This window comes from Ammospiza caudacuta, chromosome 27, assembly GCF_027887145.1.
Source record: "Ammospiza caudacuta isolate bAmmCau1 chromosome 27, bAmmCau1.pri, whole genome shotgun sequence".
Classification (NCBI taxonomy): Eukaryota; Metazoa; Chordata; class Aves; order Passeriformes; family Passerellidae; genus Ammospiza; species Ammospiza caudacuta.
In genome coordinates this window covers 6,370,723-6,392,984 of record NC_080619.1, presented here as the reverse complement: position 1 = coordinate 6,392,984, position 22,262 = coordinate 6,370,723, and the positions used below count along the sequence as shown (strand labels likewise).

Sequence of the window (22,262 nt, the reverse complement as noted above, 5' to 3'; positions counted from 1 at the left end):
TGCCCCCAAAGGGGTCCCCACATGTCCCCGAGCTGATTGTCCCTCGTGGGGCCCCACCCGTGGCTGCACTCACGATGGCGGAGGCAGAGGTGGCACCCAGGGCCTGGCAGAGGGGTGACAGTGCCGGGGACACGGCGGCTCCCGCACCCGCCCGGGCTTTTATAGCCCCAGGGGGGCCGGCGGCTCCTCCCTCACGCGTGACAGACCCACGGGCACGCAGGACACTGCGGCCCCCCCCGCGGCCAGGGGACACGTGCCACCACCCTGTCGCTGTCACCTGCACGGTCCCCAGGCTGGGGCACGGAGGGGATGGGGAGGACAGAGCAGAGGGGGACACACGGACACGGGGACACAGGGACACGCGTGTGGCCACAGGACACGGACACGGCAATGCCAGGCGGGCACGGGACACGGGCGCGGGTGTGACATGTCACCATGGCGCACACACAGGTGTGACAGGCGGCCAGGGCACACGGAGTGGCACACGGCAGATGTGACAGGCGGCCAGGGCACGGTGACATGGATGGGACACACGGCTGTGGCACGAGGACACAGGACACACAGGGATGTCACACGCAGCCGTGGCACGAGGACACAGGACAGGAACACTGACATGGATGGGACACACGGCTGTGGCACGAGGACACAGGACACACAGGGATGTCACACACGGATGTCACACATAGCTGTGGCACGAGGACACAGGACACACAGGGATGTCACACACGGATGTCACTCACGGATGTCACACACGGGTGTCCCACACAGCCGTGTCACACAAACCTGCCCTGACACAGCCGCGGGATGTGGCAGAAGGACACGGGGACATCAGCCACACCCAGGGACACAAACGTGGCACACGGGACAAGACCCACGGCCCTGAGCCGCGCACGGGGGACAGTGCAGGGGACAGACACACAGCCGCGGCTGCCTCAGTTTCCCCAGACCAGGCACGAAGCCGCCACCACAGCCCCGCCACCGCCATCGAGCGCTGTCACCACCCGCAGGACGGATGAGGTGACCTTTCCAGCCCCCCGTGCGGCGACATCAATCCCGTCTGGATTTGCCATTAAGGAGCAATCACTGAGGGAAACTGAGGCACGGAGGGACGTGCCCGCCGGGCAGGGCCACCAAAGCCACCGCGGGGGTGCTGGGATGGGGACAGGTGGCAGAAAGGCGGTCCCCAAAACCGCCGGGATGGCTTCCGACCAGTGGGACGGAGGGGACACGGCCGTGGGGACACTGTGGGGTGCCACCAGCGCGGCTGGAGGCGACACGAATCGGCCGGAGGGGGCACGGGAGGGTGGCAGCCCCGGCTGGATGGGACACGGGAGGTGCCAGCACCGTGTTGGGGGGACACGGGAGGGGCCAGCCCGGGGTTGGGGGGACACGGGAGGGGCCAGCCCGGGGTTGGGGGGACACGGGAGGTGCCAGCCGGGGTTGGGGGGACACGGGAGGTGCCAGCACCGTGTTGGGGGGACACGGGAGGTGCCAGCCCGGGGTTGGGGGGACACGGGAGGTGCCAGCCCCGGCCGGAGGGGACGCGCCCCCCGCTCCTGCCCCGGTTGTGACCCGGGCAGCGGCACCCGGCGGGGACGCGGCTGGTGGCACCGGCGGGGACACGGCTGGTGGCACTGGCGGGGCTGTCCCCCGTGGCGTGGCCGCGCTGTGACACCCGCGGGCTGCGGGGACACGGGCGGGGGGTCCCGGCCGAGCGGCGCCGGGCTCGGGCAGCACCGGGACGATGTCACCGCGCCGTCACAGCTGTCCCCCGGCCGGGGGGGACCGGAGCTTTCTGCCCCATTTATCGCAGTGACAGCAAACAGACATTTTCCAAAGGTCACAGGATGGCTCTGCCGCGGGGGGGGCGCGGGCGGCACCCCCGGCACGGCGGGGACGGGGCTGGGGGGGTCCCTGCCTGCCCGCACCCCCCCGGGGGCGATGAGGAGGAAGAGGAGGGTCTGGGGGGGGGGGGGGCGCGGGGCTGGAGCCGCCGGGGGGTGCCGGGGCTGAGGAGGGAGGTGCCCCCCCGAGCGAACAGGGCAAACCGGGCACACTGTGCCGCCTGCCCGCGTTTTATGGCTCCGGTTCCGCCGGAGGCGCCATTAGGGCCCCCCGGAGGAAGCCCCTTATCAGCCCTGTTTGCTTTTCCGGCCACGGCGGGGGGACACGGACACCTGGGGGGGACACGGGCACCTGGGGGGGGGACACGGACACCTGAGGGGGGGACACGGGCACCTGGGGGGGACAGGGACACCTGGGGGGGGGGGGGGGGACACGGACACCTGGGGGGGACACGGGCACCTGGGGGGGGGACACGGACACCTGAGGGGGGGACAGGGGCACCTGGGAGGGACACGGACACCTGAGGGGGGGACAGGGGCACCTGGGGGGGGACAGGGACACCTGGGGGGGACAGGGACACCTAAGGGGGGGACAGGGACACCTGGGAGGGACACGGACACCTGAGGGGGGGACAGGGACACCTAAGGGGGGGACAGGGACACCTGGGAGGGACAGGGACACCTAAGGGGGGGACACGGACACCTAAGGGGGGGACACGGACACCTGGGAGGGACACGGACACCTGCCCAGCTCAGGGGGGACACACAGCCCTGCCCAGCCCGGGAGGGGGACACAGACACCTGAGGGGGGACATGGACACCTGCCTTGCACTGGGGCTTTGGGGACACACACACAGCCCAGGGACAGGATGAGAGGACTGAGGCCACAGCCCACGGGGACCCTGGGGGTTGCCAGCCCCTCCCTGGGACCCCCACCCATTCCAGAACACCCACAGCCAAGTCCCCAGAGTGGCTCCCCCTCAAACAGCTCACCCCAAACCCCTCAGACTCACCAGATCTGTCCCCCCAAAGTGGCTCCCATGAGGGTCCCCCAAAAGAGCTGCCCTGCAGCAGCCCCTCCACCCCAAGCTCATTAAGGAGCTCTTCCCTTCCAGCCTCCCCAAAATCATCTCCCCTGAATCAGCTCCCCCCAAAGTGACTCCTCTGGAGCAGTTTCCCCCACAGCAGCCCCTCCCTCACCATCAGCTCCCCAAAGCACTCCTGCACTGCACTCCAGCACCCCAAAAGCAGTTTGTGCCCCAAAAGCTGCAGCCCCTCCTAACCCTGGCACCCAAAGCTGATCCCCCCGGGGTGAGACATTAAATATTTCTCAGTGCATCAGTAAAAATACTTTTTTTTTGGGGGTGGAGCAGTGACACCCCTCAGCAGAGTGAGACACCTTGACCACACAGTGGCAGGACCCCTTCCCATCCCATCCTCCGCCAAAATTATCAAATATTTACAAAACAAAAAAAAAAAAACCCCACCCAAGAAAAAAAAAAAAAAAAAAAAACAAATAAATAGCATTGCTCCTTAAAAAAACCCTCCCACCCTTCATCCCCTCATCCATCAGTGGCCAGGATGACCACAGCCCCGAAGATGCCGACGTTCTGGCCGATGAGCTTCATCTGGTTCCAGAACTCGACGCGGCGCAGCGCGTGCCAGTAGCCCAGGTTGCCATCGATGAGGAGGATGGCCAGGGGCAGCAGCACAGCCAGCACCTGGGCTGCTGTCCTCACGTAGTAACCCGAGAGGAAGGCCAGGGCCAGCAGCCCGTAGAGCAGGAAGAGCAGCTGCAGGGCCAGCTCACCCCCCAGCAGGTGGTCCAGGTAGGCCAGGCGGTCCTCGGTGCTGTGCTGCAGGGAGTAGGCCTGGGGGGACAAAGAGGGGACAAGGGGATGCTCACAGTGAGGGGTGGCAGCGGTGCCGTGCAAGGTTTCACCCCCAGGGACAACGGGGACCTAGAGTGGAACATCCACACAAGAGTCTGGGATGGGAAGAGTCCCACCTGGGACAAAGGGACATTCACAGTGGGGCGTGACACCGGTGCTATCTGAGGTTTCTACCCCAGGGACAATGGGGACTTGGAGTGTGGTGGCAGTGGGAACACCCACACAGAGTTCTGGGATGGGGAGAGATGGCGGAGGGGACAAAGGGACACTCACAGTGAGGGGTGGCAGCGGTGCCGTGCAAGATTTCACCCCCAGGGACAATGGGGACCTGGAGTATGGAACACCCACACAAGAGCTGTGGGATGGGGAGAGTCCCACCTGGGACAAAGGGACATTCACAGTGGGGCATGACACCGATGCTATCTGAGGTTTCTACCCCAGGGACAATGGGGACTTGGAGTGTGGTGGCAGTGGGAACATCCACACAAGAGTTCTGGGATGGGGAAAGTCCTACCCCAAGTCCCACCAAAACCTGGGACAAAGGGACATTCACAGTGGGGGATGGCACTGGTGCCATGCAAGGATTCACCCCTAGGGACAACGGGGACCTGGAGTGTGGAACACCCACACAAAGAGTTCTGGGATGGAGAGAGGTGGCAGAAGGGGGTCCCCAAAACCTGGGACAAGGGGACACTTGCAGGGGATGGAGGGTGGTGGCACTGGTGCCATGCAAGGTTTCACCCCCAGGGACAATGGGGACTTGGAGTGTGGTGGCACTGGGAACACCCACACAAGAGTTCTGGGATGGGGAGAGATGGCGGAGGGGACAAAGGGACACTCACAGTGAGGGGTGGCAGCGGTGCCATGCAAGATTTCACCCCCAGGGACAATGGGGACCTGGAGTATGGAACACCCACACAAGAGCTGTGGGATGGGAGAGTCCCACCAAAACCTGGGACAAAGGGACATTCACAGTGGGGCATGGCACCGGTGCCATGCAAGGTTTCTACCTCAGGGACAACGGGGACCTGGAGTGTGGTGGCAGTAGGAACACCCACACTAGAGTTCTGGGATGGAGAGAGGTGGCAGAAGGGGGTCCCCAAAACCTGGGACAAGGGGACACTTGCAGGGGATGGAGGGTGGTGGCACTGGTGCCATGCAAGGTTTCACCCCCAGGGACAATGGGGACCTGGAGTGGAACACCCACACAAGAGTTCTGGGATGGGGAGAGGTGGCAGAAGGGGGTCCCCAAAACCTGGGGGTCATGGGGGATGCAGGGGACACTTGCAGTGGGGGATGGAAGGTGGTGGCACCGGTGCCATGCAAGGTTTCACCCCCAGGGACAAGGGGGACCTGGAGTGTGGTGGCACTGGGAACGTCCACACAAGAATTCTAGGATGGGGAAAGGTGGCAGAAGGGGGTGCCCAAAACCAGAAGTTCATGGGGGACAATCCCCCAATGACATCTGCTGCCCGAGGCTTCTGTCCTGGGGACAGTGTGGGGTTGGTGACACTGGTGACACCACCCTGAGGCGTTGGACCGTCCCCGAGGCTCGCAGCAGGGACGATCTGGAGCACTGCCCAAGGCTTCTCCAGCAGGGAACTGTGTCCCCAGCCCGCAGCACAGGGGTGCCTCTGTCCCCAGCTGTCCCCTGGCTGTCCCCAGCGCCGGTACCTGGCAGATGAGGTAGATGCCCAGGAACACCTGGCCCGTGGACTGCAGGGAGCGGCTGCGGGGTTTCTGCCGGTACAGCTCGCCGGCGCCGCTGGCCAGGATCAGGAACCCGCCGATGATGGCGATGGTGCGCGAGTACATCCTCACCTGGGGGGCACACCGCCATCAGTGCCACCTGGGCTGCCCATCAGTGACACCCAGAGCACCCTCAGTGCCACCCACTGCCCTCAGTGCCACCCGGGGCTGCCCATCAGTGCCACCCAGAGCACCCTCAGTGCCACCTGGGCTGCCCTCACTGCCACCCAGAGCACCCTCAGTGCCACCCACTGCCCTCAGTGCCACCCGGGGCTGCCCATCAGTGCCACCCAGAGCACCCTCAGTGCCACCTGGGCTGCCCTCACTGCCACCCAGAGCACCCTCAGTGCCACCCACTGCCCTCAGTGCCACCCACGGCTGCCCATCAGTGACACCCAGAGTACCCTCAGTGCCACCCACTGCCCTCAGTGCTACCCGGGGCTGCCCATCAGTGACACCCAGAGCACCCTCAGTGCCACCCACTGCCATCAGTGCCACCTGGGCTGCCCTCACTGCCACCCAGAGCACCCTCAGTGCCACCCACTGCCCTCAGTGCCACCCGGGGCTGCCCATCAGTGACACCCAGAGCACCCTCAGTGCCACCTGGGCAGCCAGCAGTGCCACCCCAGGGCTGTTCATCAGTGCCACCCCAGGGCTGCCCCTCAGTGCCACCCGGGGCTCTGGGGGCAGCAGGGTGTGGGTCTCACCTTGAGCCAGTCTCCGTAGTGCACGTGCCCCCCGACGTGGGCAGCGTAGGTGGCCACTGCCAGCTGCAGGGCGGCGCCCAGGGCGAACCAGCGCCGCTTGACCCCGAAGGACATGAAGCTGGCACAGAGCACGGCCACGCCCATGTCCACGTACAGGTAGGGCACCGGGATGTCCGGCTTCCTGCGGGGACAGGGACAAAAGCTCCGGCACCCCCATACTCACCCCAGAGCCCCCAGAGCGTCCCCTGGGTTATGGGGCAGCCACAGCCCTCCCCTGCCCCACAGAGCCCCCTCTGCTGCTCTGTCCCCTTCCCAGAGCCCAGACCCCAACGCTGCCGGGATCTCCCTCAGCCCCAGCCCCCCCGAGGGTCCCTGCCACCTGCCCAGCCCCCCCGAGGGTCCCTGCCACCTGCCCAGCCCCACACTGACCCAGGAGCCCCCCAGCTGCCCCACACCAGCACCTCCCACCCCCTGCCCCTCACACCCCGGGGCTCCCCCGGCTCTCAGGGCCCCGCAGCAGCCTCTGCACCCCGGATACTCCCCCAGACCCTCCACGCCGCACACTCCACACCCCCTCTGTCCCTGCAGACCCCAGGTTCTCACAGATCCCCACCAGCCAAGCCCCACAGCCGCCCCTGCCCTCACAACCACCCGCAGCCCCTCACAGGCCCAGGCTCCCCAGGAGCACTCGCAGGCGCCCGGCCCCGTCCCGCACCGGCGCAGGTCGGCGCGCTCGGCGCACAGCAGCAGCCCGCTGAAGCAGTGCCAGAAGGGGAAGCGGGTGAGCAGCACGCCGCCGCCCGCCGTCAGCAGCCGCAGCGCCCGCCGCCTCCACCCGCGGCCCGCCGCCATCACCGGGCCGTCCCGCCGGAAATGCCGCGCCGGAAGAGCCGTCTCGCTGACCAATCAGCGCCGCGCAAGGAGGAAGCCACGCCCCCACGGTACAAACCACGCCCCTTTAATGGCAGCGCCCTCATTCCCCTCAGGCCGCGCCTCTCCATTCAAATGGCGGCTCTCGCCCCAAAACCGCGGCCGCGCTCCGTGACAGCCGCGCCCAGCGAGCCTCCAGCCTGCCCCGGGCCGCGCCTTCCCCCCGAAACCCCGCCATGGCCTCAGCCGCACCCCATCAATCACACAAACCCTCATTGAAAATGCAGCGCCAAGCCCCGCCCCCCCGCTGAAGCCACGCCCCATAACAATGGGTGTAACAAACCCCACCATAAGCCACGCCCATTCCTCTTAGCCACGCCCCTCGCGAGGCCACGCCCCATTGAGCCCCCACAGACTCCTTTGATGGTTAAAAAAATTTCGGGTTTTTATTGTTTTTTGCTAAACAAGACTAAAAAATTTTCCTTTTTTTTTTCTTTTTTTAAATTTTTTTTTTTAATCTTTAATTTTCCTAAAGGCAGGGCTTGAATTGTTTTGAGTTTGATCTGCTTTTTGTTTTTAATTAAAAAAAAAATCCAAACAAAAAAACAGTGGGAGGAAACAAAAGGGGGACAGGGAGGATCGTGGCAAAAAAAAATTTAAAATTAAAAAAGAAATTAAAAATTAAATGAAAAAGGGCAAAAATAATTAAAAACATAAAGGAAATGGGGTGAAAACCCCAAATCCAGGTTCTGGCTGCTCCCAAGGGTGTGTTTGAGGGATTTTTTGCCACGACCCTAGAAGCAGACAAATATTTAAAGAACATTTTAATATATATTCATATATATATATTTAAAGATAAGAAAAATAAGACCAATTCAAGCCTTGCCCTGTGCAAACAAAATTAAAACGAGACCACGTTGGTCACGAGGGTCCCGGGTCAGCCACCACAGTCAGCTCGTTAGCTTTATTTTCTGGAGGGATCTTTGGGCAAAAGGGAGGCAGGAATTGGGAGGAAAAGGGGAAAGAAAAAAAAACAAGGCCAAAAAATAAAATTAACAGAGTCTGACTGGCTGGAGGGAGAAACCATGGCGGAAAAACAAAGTCTGTTAGTCAAGTAATGCGTGAGGAGCTTTAAATTATTCTCTTTTCTCGTTTGTTTTGAAGTCTAAAGTTTGGAATTGGTTGAGATTTTCCCAAAAAAAAAAAAAAAAAAAAAAAAAAAAGGAAATAAAAGTTGAAGGAGCCCCCGGCGCCACCTCCGGGGAGGGGACGCGGGGACGGGGTGGTGGTGGTGGCCCTGAGGTGGCCTCAGGATGACAGGGACGTGTCCTTCTGTGTCTGCTGTGCTTGTGAACGCTGCAGGACCTTCTGGCTTTCCACGTCCCGGAAGTGTTTCTCCACCTGCAGGGGAAGGGGGCATGGAGGGGGTCAGGGGAGGAACCCAGGAGGGGCTGGGGAACCCCTGAATAAGCTGGAAGCCAAGCAAGGAGGAGTTGGAGAACCCCATGAGGAATTGGGGAGCCTCAGGAGGGGCTGGAAGCCAAGGAGGAGCTGGAGGACCGCTGGAGAGGCTGGGGAGCCCCTGGAGGGGCTGGAGGCCAAGCAAAGAGGGGCTGGAGAACCTTAGGAAGGGCTGGAGAACCCCTAGAAGGTCTGGAGGCCAAGCCAGGAGGGGCTGGGGAACCACAGGAGGAGTTGGGAAACCCCAAGAGGGGCTGGAGGGCAGAAAGGAGGGGCTGGAAGACAAGCAAGGAGGGGCTGGAGAACCCCAGGAGGAAATGGGGAACCCCAGGAGGGGCTGGAGGCCAAGCAAGGAGGGGTTGGACAAATCCAGGAGGTGCTGGAGGCCAAGCAAGGAGGAGCTGGAAAACCCTGGGAATGGCTGGGGAACCCCAAGTAGGGATGCAGGCCAAGCAAGGAGGGGTTGCAGAACCTCAGGAATGGCTGGGGAACCCCAGGAGGGGCTGGAAGCCAAGCAAAGAGGGGTTGGAGAACCCCAGGTGGAACTGGGGAGCCTCAGGAGGGGATGGAGGCCAAGCAAGCATGGGCTGGAGAACCCCAGGAGGGGCTGGGGAACTCCAGGAGGGGCTGGGGAACTCCAGGAGGGGCTGGAGGCCAAGCAAGAAGGTGCTGGAGAACCCCAGGAGGGGCTGGAGGCCAAGCCAGGAAGGGTCTCAGGTGTCCCCAGTGAGGTGACACCCACCCAGTCCTTCCCAGTGCCCCCATCCCCTGCTCACCACTCCGAGCACACAACTCAAAAAGGGGGATCTGGAGAGGGAAGGCGATGCCAGGAGGGGCTGGAGCCCATCCAAGGAGGCTCCTGGCTGTCCCCAGGGATGTGCCACCCTGCCAGGAGGTGCCACCCTCGCAGTGTCCCCAGCCCACACTCACTATTTTGCGTACGTGGCTCAGGGCGCTCCCCTCTTTGCCTTTACAGTTCTCCACCTGGTACGGAGGGGCAATGACGACTTCTTCCATCACAACTATGTTCTTCTCCTGCCATTTACAGTCCTTAATGCTGAGGGGAGGGACAATGGCATCAGGGACTGCCACCACTGTCCCCTGAGGAGGCACAGAGCCCCCCGGTCACACCAGGGTCCGGCTGGAGAGGGGTGGGACCCCAGGGGTGGGGTGGGATGTGCCAGGCAGGGCAGGGAGCGGGCAGGGAGCCACCCTCACCCCCAAGCATCCCATCCAGGACACACCAGAACGTTCCAGGGCAAACCCAGCAATGGCAATCCCCCAAAAAGGCTGTGGGGGACTCCAAAATGAGCCTGGGGACCTCTGGGTGGGCACTGGGGACCCCTGGGTGGGCACTGGGGACCCCTGGGTGGGCACTTACGTCTTATGGATGGTCTGGAAGAGCTGCTGCCCCTCCAGAGAGACACCAGCACTAATTGCATACGCCTGGCTCATCTTCTCCTCCTTCTCCGTCCGTGCTTTGTTGGCAAGCTGGGGACACACAGGGACAGGGGGTTGGGCTGGGAGCACTGAGGGGACACGGGGACACCCCAGATATGGCTCTGCCCCTTGTGATTCCAGCCTGAATTCGCCCTCAGCACTGCCAGGGCCTCCCAGAGTTTTGGGGGATGGTGGTGCCATCTCCTCACATCCCCCTGCCCCTTTCTGAATTAATTCTGGAATTTTAGGTGCAAACCCCCCTCACTACTCAGCTCACTTGGGATGGAGATGAGGAAGAGGAGCTTGGAACACCCAGCACGCTGGGAGTAAATGCTCCACGCAGGAGTAGGAGCAACTTTAGCCTGCAGCAGTTGGTTTGCTCCCAAAAAACAACCAGAATTGGTTATCTGGGAGCTGCATCCGTGTGTGGGGAGGTGTGATTACACACAGGGTGCTGGAATAGAGATGGAAAACCCCGACCCTGGCCTCCCCCAGGCTGCATCCCATGGATGTGGGAGGGGAAGGAAGCAGCAGCCTCGGACCAGCTGCCTTTTCCTGGCTGGAGCTGCCGCAGTGGAGGAGCCACATCAGCATCATCCCTCCTCTTCCTCCTCCTGGGGCCTGCTCATTGCTGGGAGCACACCCAGAGCTGCTCTGGCGTCCTGCTGCTGCCTGAGAGGGTCTCAGCCCTTGGAAAGCCCCAGCTCCCTCTGACTGGGGACACTTTAGTGCCCCTGAGGGACAGGAGTTCCTCTCCCAGCCATCCCCAGTCCCCTCTTGGTGGCAGCAGGCACTGCAGAGCACTGGGGTATGCTCCCTGACTGCCTCAGCAGGGACAGGAGCCTTCCTCACCCTCACAACCTCACCACTTAGCCCATTCCATGAGGGAATGGCTCTGTCCAAGACCACCAGCCAGGCTTCCAAACCAGGCACAGTGTTCCACAGGAACTTGCCTGGAGAAGTGGGCACCTCCCTCACCACACTGGGATGGGCTGGAATTGTGGGACAGAGCCCTGAGAATCCCCTCTGCCATGTCACCCCTGAGCAAATCCCCCTTCCCCAGCCAGACCTGATCCCCCTTCCCAGCCCGAGGTTCAGATCCCCTCTGTCCCAGGCCCTGGGATGTTCCTCCAGCAGCTGCTGCACCCACACTTGGGGACAGCCCTGACAAGAGGCCACCAGGAGGTGACTGGAACCCCTGGAGAGGTGCCAGCAGCAGCAGCCCAGCATTGCCAAAGGATCCATCCCTGTGCTCATCACCCCCTGCAGCAGGTGTCCCCCAAAGTCCCCAGCTCTCTGGGTTCCCTGGAGTGCTGCCAGCACTCCCATGTGCACACACCTCCTTCTCCCAGTACAACCAGTACCACCAGCAACATCCCAGTCCAGCCTGCCTGAGCCCCCATGGGGATGGGGGGCAGCGCCACTGGAACAGCCCCTTCCAACCCGACTGCATCTGTCACCCCCCCAAATCCAAACCCACAACTCTGAGATGCTGGAAAATTCCTGAGGGGTTCCCCAAAGTGAACACTGAATTCCTGAGGGGTTCCCCAAAGTGAGCACTGGAATTCCTGAGGGGCTCCCCAAAGTGAACACTGAATTCCTGAGGGGTTGCCAAAGTGAGCACTGGAATTCTTGAGGGGCTCCCCAAAGTGAACACTGGAATTCCTGAGGGGCTCCCCAAAGTGAACACTGAATTCCTGAGGGGTTCCCCAAAGTGAGCACTGGAATTCCTGAGGAGGTTCCCAAAGTTAACACTGGAATTCCTGAGAGGTTCCCTGAAGTTAACACTGGAATTCTTGAGGGGGTTCCCCAAAGTCAGCACTGGAGTTCCTGAGGGGGATCCCCAAAGTTAACACTGAATTCCTGAGGGGTTCCCTGAATTTACCTGGAATTCCTGAGGGGGATCCCCAAAGTGAACACTGGAATTCCTGAGGGGTTCCCTGAAGTTAACACTGGAATTCTTGAGGGGGTTCCCCAAAGTGAACACTGGAATTCCTGAGGGGATCCCTGAAGTTAACACTGGAATTCTTGAGGGGGTTCCCCAAAGTGAACACTGAATTCCTGAGGGAATCCCCAAATGAGCACTGGAATTCTTGAGGGGGTTCCCCAAAGTGAACACTGAATTCCTGAGGGGATTCCCCTCAGGCTGAACTCCCAGCCATGTCACCCACTGCAGTGACAGCCAACAGTCACACTGTGGTAGCAGCTGTGTCATTTGAGACCTGGATGTGTTAATCCATCGGGAAGGGACCCAGGAGGGCGTGGACACCCAGCTGGTGCCACCTGTGTGGCACAAAGCCACGGGAGAGGTGTCCCTGTGGCACAAGGAGGTGACAATGAGCACCCCACACCTGGATTCACCCCAGCACTGAGGGCTCGGGGTCACCTTCCTTGCTCTTCACCTCACTGGGAATGGGCAGTGATCCCATTCCAGGATGGATGGAAAGCAATTCCTTGGAATTCCAGGAGTTCCCCTTTGTGTGCACTCCAAAACTCCAAAATCTAGATCCAAAATAGCCTCATCCAGACCCCAGACACCACCACCTGGGCCCAAACTACCAAAACCCAGGCTCCAAACCCCTCAAAATGCAAACCCCAAAACAAGATCCCCTTGGAGCCCAAAAATACCAAAATCTGGGTCCCCAAATGCCAAAAATCTAGATATAAAACCCAGGCCCCAAAACCACCCAAAACCCAGGCCCTAAATGCCAAAACCCTGACCCTAAACCCAACAAAATCCAGGCTCCAAACCCCTCAAAATGCAAACCCCAAAACAAGATCACCTTAGAGCCCAAAAATACCAAAATCCGGGTCCCCAAATGCCAAAAATCTAAACATATATATATATATCTACATATAAAATCCAGGTCCCAAAACCCAGGCCCTAAATGCCAAAACCCAGACTCTAAACCCAACAAAATCCAGGCCCCAAAATGCCAAAACCCAGACCCTAAACCCAACAAAATCCAGGCCCCAAAATGCCAAAACCCAGAGCCCAAAGTGGCAAAACCCAGAGCCAAATCACCAAACCCCAGATCCAGGATGGAACTCGGGGAAGCTGCGCTGGGAGCAGCTCCAGTGGTGAATCCTGCTGGATCCTTGGACAATTTTAGGGGATCCCTGCAGGATTTTGGGGGAGCCCTGCTGAGGAGGGGCTCTCTCACCTTGCTGACGTTGAGGGAGGCTAAAGGGGGAGGTGTTTCCGTGCGGTCATTGATTATTTCCACTTCTGACACGTACTGTAAGTTTACGAGCAGGATGTCTGCGTGGTTGGGCTTGCCACTGGAAGAGGGGCATTCTGCAGGAGGGCATTAAGGAAAACAAATCCAGAAAGAGGGTTTTGTAGGTGAGGAGCAAAGCAGGAGGAGGCTGGGGTTGTGGGGAGCTCCTTTGCTGCCTTGGGATTATCAGTGATCCCATCTCATCTCCCTCTGCAGCTGTGGGTGATTCTGGTCTACCCCAAATCCAGATTGATTCTCCAGCCCTGGCCCACCAGCACCACTGGTTTGAGCCAGCACCACCAAATTTGCACTTTTCCCACCAAAATTCTTTTCCTCCTGCAGGCAGCAGCATCCCCAGGGAGGATTCTCTTCTCTAAGGAAGGGAATTCCCAGGAGAGGGACACACAAGGTTGGTTGTTGGGAATGGGACAGCACCCCCCCAAAAAAACCCCAAAACACTCCTTTCTATTGGGAATGAGACAGCACCCCAAAAAAAACCCCAAACCACTCCTTTCAGAGCTGATTCCTGCACAATTCCTCTGCTCCCTTGAGGATGGATGGATGGATGGATGGATGGATGGATGGATGGATGGATGGATGGATGGATGGATGGGGCAGGAACAGCTGGACTTTGGGAAGGGCTGGCTCAGCCCCCTGTGGGGCTGACAAGCAGCACTGAGCAACCTGTTGGACCCTCTGGGATTTTCCTGCTGCCTCCAGTGGGACCTGGGAGCTCTCCTGGCTCCAAGCTCATCCCAGGCACCCAGCGGGCCTTTTCCTGTCCTGTTTCCCACAAAACCCTCTCCCAGCTCCTCATTCCCTGCAGAAGCCACCCCGGGCCCCCCAAAACTCCAACGCCAGCCCTGAGCTGAGCATTCTCCTTCCCCCACCTCCTGGGACCCTCCACTGCTTTCCAACAGCCCTCGGCTTTTCTCGTTCCTTGCAGATTCCAAACAAAACCACATCCATGGATATTCACACTGGGGGGGCAGGGAACACCCCACTGCCCCCCACTCACCCCAACACGAGGCTCCCCAACCCCCCCATAGTGAATGCCACACCCCCACTCACCCCACTACAGGGCTCCTGAGTGCTGCCCCCAAAAACCTCCAGGACACCACAGTCCCCCCCCATTCTCCCCCAAACTGGGTGCTCTACACTGGGTGCTCTCTCTGCCCCCATTCAAACCAGTACAGGGCTCTCCACTGCCCCCCTAAAGCTCTTTATAATGCAGGGCCCCTCCATCCCTCATTCACCCCAAAACGGGCCCTCAATCCCCCTAACACAGGCTCCCCAATCCCCCCAGAACAAACCTCCTCACTCCCCCCAAAATCTCCCTGCAGGACACCCCACATCCCATTCACCCATTACAAGACCCCCACCTCCCCCACTCACCAGAGCTCCTCAATCCCCTCTCGCCGGCTACAATCACCCCAATCCCCCCGCACCGAGCTCCCCAATCCCCTCATTCACCCCAACACCAACCTCCGCAATCCCCCCAGAATCTTCCTGCAGGACACCCCCCATCCCATTCACCCATTACAAGACCCCCAACTCCCCCATTCACTCCAGCTCAGGGCTCCTCAATCCCCTCTCGCTGGCTACAATCGCCCCAATCCCCGCACCCAGCGCTCCCCAATCCCCCCATTCACCCCAACACCAACCTCTCCGATCCCCCCAAACCTCCCGAGCGGACTCCCCGCTCCCCGGGGGTCTCCCGCAGCCCCTCAGACCCCTCCCCGTCGCCGCCCACCTCGATCCCCTCACACCCCCTCCCCTTTTTCCCCCTTTCCCCTCCCTCCCTCACGCCCCCCCCCCCCCCCATCGGGCGGGCCGCAGAGGCCCGAGCGGGCCGCGCCGGGGCCGGGAGCAGCGCGGCGAGGCGCGGGCGGGTGGATACTGAGCGCCAGCATCTTGCTGGGGTAGTCGAAGGCGACGACCTCGCCCTGGAGGCGCTGCTCCTGGCAGGTGCGGCAGGACACCTGGCTGCCCACGCTGAAGTACTCGCCCGGCGCCGCCATCTTGTCCGCCCGCAGCGCCCGCGGCTCCGCTCGCCTCGGCCAGGCGCGGCGGGGGCGGGGCCGCGCGGCAGCGAGGGCGGGGATTGGCGCTCCGCCCCGCCGATCTGCTCCGCCCCGCGTTCTGATTGGCTGAGCCCAGCCCGGCCGCGGTTTGTCCCTCCCGCCCCGCCGTAGCGCGCCGCCCCGCGGTCGGTGATGGGAAGTGTAGGCGGAAGAGGGCGCGGAGAGCGGCGGGAGGGAGTTTTGAGGGGTCCCCGGGATAGAGCCCCCCCCGCAGGTACCTCCCGCCGGTACCGGGGGGTGGGCAGCGCCACCGGGAAGCTCAGAGGCGGCTGGTGGGGATGGGCAGGCCGCGGGTGTGATGCAGGGAGACCCCAGGGAGGCCTCGGGCCTGAGAGCACAGGGAGGCCCGGAGGGACCCCAGAGGGACCCCAGGGAGGGGCAGGACCGGCCTTGGGGAGACCCCGGGAAAAAACCCCAAAGAAAACCAAGGGTGGCTCCAGGGACACCCCAGGCCCACTGCAGAATGACCACGGGACACCCAGGAGGTTTCCAAGGGGAAGCCCAGGGAGGTGGTGGCTCTTGGGAGCATCTCAGCTGCTCCAGCAAACCCCTCACCAAGCCCGGGATCCTGCCCTGGTCCGCAGCCCGGAGCCCTGGGGCAGGAACCTGGGAGTCATTTGTGGGTAAACTTTGAGTGGTGAATGACTGCCTGAGTCAGTGCTGAGGGATCCCAAGGGATCCAGCCACCTCCCCTGCTGTCCCCAAGGGATTCCTAAGGATTCTTTGGGATCCAGCCACCTCCCATGATGTCCCCAAGGGATCCAGCCCCCTCCCATGATGTCCCCAAGGGATCCAGCCACCTCCCCTGCTGTCCCCAAGGGATTCCTAAGGATTCTTTGGGATCCAGCCACCTCCCATGATGTCCCCAAGGGATCCAGCCCCCTGCCCTGCTGTCCCCAAGGGATCCCAGGGGATCAGGGCTGATCTCCCTGCACTCCCCGCACAGGAGCCAGCGCCCCAGCCCAGTGCCATGGACACCCTGCACCAGGCTGGCATCCACGCCGCCGTGGCCCTGCAGGCTGGGCCGCCCTGGCTGGAGCAGCTGTGGCTGCTGCTGAGCTCACACCTGGGCCCCGGCTCCATCTACACCGTGTGCTTCCCGCTGGCCCGCGGCCTGGACGAGCACGTGTCCCTCATGGTGCTCTGGATCGCCCTGCTGGCCGAGTGGCTCAACGTGGTGCTCAAGTGGTGAGGGGGGCACTGGGGCACTCCCTGCGCTCTGCCTGGGGCATTGGGGGCACACACTCCCTGTCAGGGGCACTGGGGGCACACACTCCCTGTCTGGGGCACTGGGGGCACACACTCCCTGTCTGGGGCACTGGGGGCACACACTCCCTGTCTGTGCCACCCTGGGCACACACTCCCTGTCTGTGCCACCCTGGGCACACACTCCCTGTCTGGGGCATTGGGGGCACACACTCCCTGTCTGGGGCATTGGGGGCACAGATTCCCTGTCTGTGCCACCCTGGGCACACACTCCCTGTCAGGGGCATTGGGGGCACACACTCCCTGTCTGGGGCACTGGGGGCACACACTCCCTGTCTGGGGCATTGGGGGCACAGATTCCCTGTCTGTGCCACCCTGGGCACACACTCCCTGTCAGGGGCATTGGGGGCACACACTCCCTGTCTGGGGCACTGGGGGCACACACTCCCTGTGTGGGGCATTGGGGGCACAGATTCCCTGTCAGGGGCACTGGGGGCACACACTCCCTGTCTGGGGCATTGGGGGCACAGATTCCCTGTCAGAGGCATTGGGGGCACACACTCCCTGTCTGGGGCATTGGGGGCACACACTCCCTGTCTGGGGCATTGGGGGCACACACTCCCTGTCTGGGGCACTGGGGGCACACACTCCCTGCCTGGGGCACTCTGGGCACACATTCATTCCCTGCCTGTGGCATTCCCCAGGGTCACCCGAGCTGCCCCCTGAGCATCTGCCAGGAATTCCTGGCAGGGAAAAGCCCGGGAGGCAGCAGGACTGGCAAGGGATCCTGATCCTCTGTGGCCTCATCTCCTCTGGAGATGGGATTGTCCTGGGATGGGCTGCAGGGATCCTGCTCTCCTGGAAATCCTGGGATGGGATCCTGCCCTGCTGGATCCCAGGGCTGCCTGCAGGGCTCCTGCCCGGCTCTGGGCTCCCTCCCACGTTCCCCTGCTGTTCCCGCAGGTTCCTGTTCGGGGAGCGCCCGTACTGGTGGATGCACGAGTCAGGGATGGCTGAGCGGGAGCAGCTCCCCCTGCGCCAGTTCCCGGTCACCTGTGAGACGGGACCAGGTGAGTCCCGGCCCGGGGAGGAGCCCCAAGAGCCCCAAACGTGTGGGAACGCTGGGCTGGAGGTGGGAAAATCCCCTCCTGAGCATTGGGGAGGGGTTGGGCTGGGCATGGCCAGCTCTCCCCACAGCCCCCCTGTGCTTCATCCCGCAGGGAGCCCCTCGGGGCACTGCATGATCCTGGGGGCGGCCCTGTGGCCCATTGTCACCGCCCTGAGCGAGGCAGTGTCCAGGTGCAGCCGCAGGTGAGTGTGGGACGGGCGGGGGCAGCGTCCTGGGCCTCTGTGGGAGCAGGTAGTGGGATGTGGGGCAGAAGGAGGGGTCCCGGCATGGAGACCCCATCCCTTGGGAGCTTCCAGAGCCCCTGTGGGAAGAGGGGATGGATGTGGGACCCCCACTCAGTGAACATCACCCATGGAGGGTGATCAGGATCCCTCCCCTGGCAGCTCGGGAGGAGGCTGTGAGACCCCTGAACGCCCCCCAGGACCTTTTTCTGCTGTGCTTTCCCCCTTCCCGCCCCTCTGACCCCGTTCCCCCCCAGCCGGCTGCTGAGGCTGCTCCCGTTTCTGCTCTACCTCCTCCTGCTGGCGGCCATGGGGCTCTCCCGGATCTTCGTCCTGGCCCATTTCCCCCACCAGGTGATCTCCGGCTCCCTGGCAGGTGAGGGGAGCTCCCAGCCCCTTCCCCATCCCCGCAGCCCCTTCCCAGCCCGGCCCGGTGCCGACCCCGCCTGTCCCCGCGCCAGGGCTGGCTCTGGGCTGGGGGCTGCAGCGCTGGCCCCCCAACTTCCTCAAGGTTCGCTTCTTCCTGCTGACGGCTCTGGGGCTGCTGCTGAGCGCGCTGGCCCTGCACGGGCTGGCCACGGCCGCGGGGCTGGACCTGGACTGGTGAGAGCCCGGGGACGGGGGACAAGGAGACAGGGGTGTCACAGCAACGGGGGTGTCATGGGGGAAAAGGGGTGTCACAGGGGAAAGGGGTGTCACAGAGAGATGGGGGTGTCACAGGGGGACGGGGCTGTCACATGGATCAGCTTCTGGGGTGTCAGGGGGTCCCCCCAGGGCTGTGCCCACCAGGGAGGGGTATCCCCAGGGACAGCCCTCCAGGCTGGAGTGGGGGGCACCCCCAGCATTCTGGGACAAACCGCAGGGATGTGCCAGGGCCAGCCCCAGGGATGTGCCAGGGCCAGCCCCAGGAATGTGCCCCCAGAGCGGTTTGGGGAGGGGGCTGCCCCCAGACCCGTTCCTGGGGGTGTCACACCCCAATCCCCGAGTGGTTTGGGGAGGGGTCACACCCCAATCCCAGAGCCGTTCCTTGTGGGGTTCTGCCCCCAGAGCCATTCCTGGGGGGGGTCACACCCCAATCCCTGAGCAGTTTGAGGAGGGGGCTGCCCCCAGACCAGTTCCTGGGGGGGTTCTGCCCCCATAGCCGTTGCTGTGGAGGGGGCACACCCCAATCCCTGCGCTGTTTGAGGAGGGGGCTGCCCCAAACCCGTTCCCGGGGTGTCACACCCCAATCCCAGAGCGGTTTGGGGAGGGGGCTGCCCCATAGCCATTCCCGGGGGGTCACACACACACAATCCCATAGCCATTCCCGGGGGGTCACACCCCGATCCCCGCTGTCCCCGCAGGGCGGTTTGGGGAGGGGGCTGCCCCATAGCCCTTCCCGGGGTGTTACACCCCGATCCCATAGCCCTTCCCGGGGATGTCACACACACACAATCCCAGACCCATTCCCGGGGGGTCACACCCCGATCCCAGAACGGTTTGGGCAGGGGGCTGCCCCATAGCCCTTCCCGGGGGGGTCACACCCCGATCCCAAACCCGTTCCGGGGGTGTCACACCCCAATCCCAGACCCGTTCCCGGGGTGTCACACCCCGATCCCCGCTGTCCCCGCAGGGGGCTGCCCCATAGCCCTTCCCGGGGATGTCACACCCCCACAATCCCATAGCCCTTCCCGGGGATGTCACAAACACACAATCCCAGACCCATTCCCGGGGGGTCACACCCCGATCCCATAGCCCTTCCCGGGGTGTCACACGCCGATCCCAGAGCGGTTTGGGCAGGGGGCTGCCCCATAGCCCTTCCCGGGGTGTCACACACACACAATCCCATAGCCATTCCCAGGGTGTCACACCCCAATCCCAGACCCGTTCCGGGGGGTCACACCCCAATCCCAGAGCGGCTTGGGGAGGGGGCTGCCCCATAGCCATTCCCGGGGGTGTCACACACACACAATCCCAGACCTGTTCCCGGGGTGTCACACCCCAATCCCAGACCTGTTCCCGGGGTGTCACACCCCAATCCCAGACCCCTTCCCGGGGATGTCACACACACACAATCCCATAGCCCTTCCCGGGGGTGTCACACCCCGATCCCCGCTGTCCCCGCAGGTCCCTCCGCCGGGCCAGCTCCCGCTGCTCGGAGCCCGCGTGGCTGCGGCCCGAGACGCGGCCCTGGGCCTCGCTGTGCCGGGTGGGCGGCAGCGCGCTGGGGCTGGCCGTGGCCGCCGGGCTGCCCCTGAGCCGCCGCGCCGCCGAGGAGCTGCGGCTGCTGGAGCCGCCGCTGGGCAGCGCCGCGCTGGGGCTGCTGGCGCTCGACGTGCTGCACAAGCTGCCCAAGAGCGACAGCACCGCCCTGTGGTACCTGAACGTGGGGGCTCGCTACGCGCTGGGGCCCGTGCTGGTGGGGACCCTGCTGCCCCTGCTCATCCTCACCCTGCGGCGGCTCCGCGAGACCCCCTAGAGCCCCCCTCAATGTCGGCGAGAGGGGGGGGTCTGCTCCCGGTTCATCCCCGCCTGTGCCAAGGACCCCCGGATTGAGTGGGGGGTGTCTGCTCTGTCCCAGTTCATCCCCACCCTCCTTTTCCTCCAGGGACCTTCAAATTGAGTGGGGGGTCCCCACTCCTGTGCCAGTTCATCCTCACCTTTCGTTTCCTCCAGGACCCCCAAACTGGGTGGGGGGTCTGTGCTCTGTTGCCAGTTCATCCTCACCCTCCCTCTCCCCCAGGGACCCTCAAATTGAGTGGGGGGTCTGTGCTCTGTTCCAGTTCACTCTCACACTCCTTCTCCCCAAAGTGAGCATTGTCCCAGTTCATGCTCCCCCTCCCCTGCCCCAGGGACCCCCCCTCACCCCGGGCAGGGGTCCCTGAACCCCTCCCCTGCCCCTGGGGGTGCCCCTTGCCCAGCGGGGTCTGGGGACACAGCCCAGGGACAGTCCCGGCGCGGGGACACGGAGCTGCCACCCCCTCCCCAGCTGTCCCCAGCTGTCCCCACCCCTCTGCAGCAGGGATGGGACCCCCCCCCCCCCCCCATGGATGGGACCCCCCCTCAGCCCGGTGCGTGCGGGGCCGTCCCCGTTTGGAACCAAATAAAGCAGCAGAACCGAGACCGAGCCGGGCCCCGAGTGCTGCGGGGGGACAGCGGGGACAGACAGAGCCCCCCGAGCCCGGGGGTGACAAAGGGGACCCCCCGTTCCCTCCACAGGGAAAGGGACACGGGGACAGGGACACAGGGATGGGGAAAGGGACACGGGGAAAGGGACACAGGGAAAGGGGGACATGAAAAGAGACACAGGGAGAGGGAGGGAACGGGGACCCGGGGACATGAAAAGGGACACAGGGACAGGGAAAGGGACACGGGGACAGGAAAAGGGACACAGGAAAAGGGACACGGGGACAAGGAAAGGGGTACGGGGACAGGAAAAGGGACCCAGGGACAAGGACACAGGGGAAAGGGACACAGGGACAGGAAAAGGAGACTTGAGGACAGGAAAAGGGACCCAGGGACAAGAAAAGGGACACGGGGACAGGGAAAGGAGACTTGAGGACAGGGAAAGGGACCCAGGGACAGGAAAAGGGACCCAGGGACAGGGACACAGGGAAAGGACACAGGGACAGGAAAAGGAGACTTGAGGACAGGAAAAGGGACCCAGGGACACGGACCCAGGGACAGGGCCCCAGGGCCACCCCAGCCCCCAGAGGCACCGGCCCGTGGCTATTGCCAGAAACAGTTTATTTATACAAGGACGAACATCGGTGACAGTTTACAAAATACCGAACCGAGACCCAGAGCGAGCGTGAGCGGGGACGGACGGACGGACCGGGGGACACACGGCGGGGCAGGGGACGGGGACACCAGCCCAAAGCAAGCCGGGGGGGGCCGGAGGCTCTCATCCCCCCCAAATCCAGAGGGGTTTTCCTCTCCTGGGATGGGAGGGGGATCCCCACACACTCGGGGTGTCCCCAAAGTTGGGGACACGCACGATCCCCCCCAAACCCGGGTCCTTCTCCCAGGAGAGGTGACAAGGACACCCTGAGCCCTCTGTCCTAATTTGGGACCACCCCAACCCCCCCCCCCAACCCCCGGAATAATTTAACCCACGACTGTCCCTGTCCCAGCCCCCCCCTCCGCCCCCCCATTAAAAAAATACTATTAAATAATCCATCTGTAATAAAATTATATCCCTTTTTTGGGGGGGGTTGGGTGGTTTTCTCTCTTTTAAAGCTAAAATCGCTCCGAGGCCCCTCAGGCTGGTGACAAAACAGGAAAATAAAGTGGTTTTTCCTCTTTTTTTTTTTTGCCTTTTTTTTTTTGTTTTGTTTTTCTCTTTTTTTGTTTGTTTTTCCCTCTCCTATAAGGATAAATTTGATCCCAACAAAGGGGTGACAAAGTGACAGAGGGGGGGTTGGGGGACAAGGGCTCGTCCCTTTGTCTCCTGTCCCCA

At 62.7% G+C, this 22,262-nt stretch overlaps 3 protein-coding genes across 3 annotated transcripts; 1 reads left to right on the top strand and 2 right to left on the bottom strand.

Moving 5' to 3' along the window:
• Nucleotides 1–3,406: 3,406 nt before the first annotated feature.
• Nucleotides 3,407–7,053, bottom strand: TMEM101 (transmembrane protein 101). The gene is made up of 4 exons (XM_058820418.1): nucleotides 6,908–7,053; nucleotides 6,193–6,373; nucleotides 5,411–5,557; nucleotides 3,407–3,715 (listed from the first exon to the last, which is right to left on the bottom strand). Exons 1-4 carry the CDS (start codon nucleotides 7,042–7,044, stop codon nucleotides 3,407–3,409), a joined length of 774 nt encoding a protein of 257 aa, XP_058676401.1. The 5' UTR covers nucleotides 7,045–7,053.
• A 457-nt stretch (nucleotides 7,054–7,510) lies between these two features.
• On the bottom strand, nucleotides 7,511–15,232 carry LSM12 (LSM12 homolog). Its single transcript, XM_058820420.1, has 5 exons — nucleotides 15,085–15,232; nucleotides 13,128–13,261; nucleotides 9,905–10,014; nucleotides 9,454–9,580; nucleotides 7,511–8,463 (listed from the first exon to the last, which is right to left on the bottom strand). Exons 1-5 carry the CDS (start codon nucleotides 15,203–15,205, stop codon nucleotides 8,371–8,373), a joined length of 585 nt encoding a protein of 194 aa, XP_058676403.1. The 5' UTR covers nucleotides 15,206–15,232; the 3' UTR covers nucleotides 7,511–8,370.
• Nucleotides 15,233–15,400: 168 nt separating this feature from the next.
• G6PC3 (glucose-6-phosphatase catalytic subunit 3) lies at nucleotides 15,401–20,795 on the top strand. Its single transcript, XM_058820838.1, has 7 exons — nucleotides 15,401–15,409; nucleotides 16,215–16,456; nucleotides 17,438–17,544; nucleotides 17,695–17,785; nucleotides 18,082–18,200; nucleotides 18,286–18,427; nucleotides 19,931–20,795. Exons 1-7 carry the CDS (start codon nucleotides 15,401–15,403, stop codon nucleotides 20,280–20,282), a joined length of 1,062 nt encoding a protein of 353 aa, XP_058676821.1. The 3' UTR covers nucleotides 20,283–20,795.
• The last annotated feature ends 1,467 nt before the right edge of the window (nucleotides 20,796–22,262 follow it).

What these genes read in the sequence shown, in the direction of transcription:
- TMEM101 (XM_058820418.1), bottom strand. Translation starts at nt 7,044, where the DNA reads ATGGCGGCGGGCCGCGGGTGGAGGCGGCGGGCGCTGCGGCTGCTGACG. An exon ending in GAGCGCGCCGACCTGCGCCG is followed by an intron (nt 6,374 to 6,907) that starts GTGCGGGACGGG and finishes CTGTCCCCGCAG; the next exon opens with GAAGCCGGACATCCCGGTGC. An exon ending in GCATCTACCTCATCTGCCAG is followed by an intron (nt 3,716 to 5,410) that starts GTACCGGCGCTG and finishes TTGTCCCCCCAG; the next exon opens with GCCTACTCCCTGCAGCACAG.
- LSM12 (XM_058820420.1), bottom strand. Translation starts at nt 15,205, where the DNA reads ATGGCGGCGCCGGGCGAGTACTTCAGCGTGGGCAGCCAGGTGTCCTGC. An exon ending in CCTCCCTCAACGTCAGCAAG is followed by an intron (nt 10,015 to 13,127) that starts GTGAGAGAGCCC and finishes GTGTGTCCCCAG; the next exon opens with CTTGCCAACAAAGCACGGAC. An exon ending in TGAGCCACGTACGCAAAATA is followed by an intron (nt 8,464 to 9,453) that starts GTGAGTGTGGGC and finishes CTTCCCCTGCAG; the next exon opens with GTGGAGAAACACTTCCGGGA.
- G6PC3 (XM_058820838.1), top strand. An exon ending in CTCAACGTGGTGCTCAAGTG is followed by an intron (nt 16,457 to 17,437) that starts GTGAGGGGGGCA and finishes CTGTTCCCGCAG; the next exon opens with GTTCCTGTTCGGGGAGCGCC. An exon ending in GATCTCCGGCTCCCTGGCAG is followed by an intron (nt 18,201 to 18,285) that starts GTGAGGGGAGCT and finishes TCCCCGCGCCAG; the next exon opens with GGCTGGCTCTGGGCTGGGGG.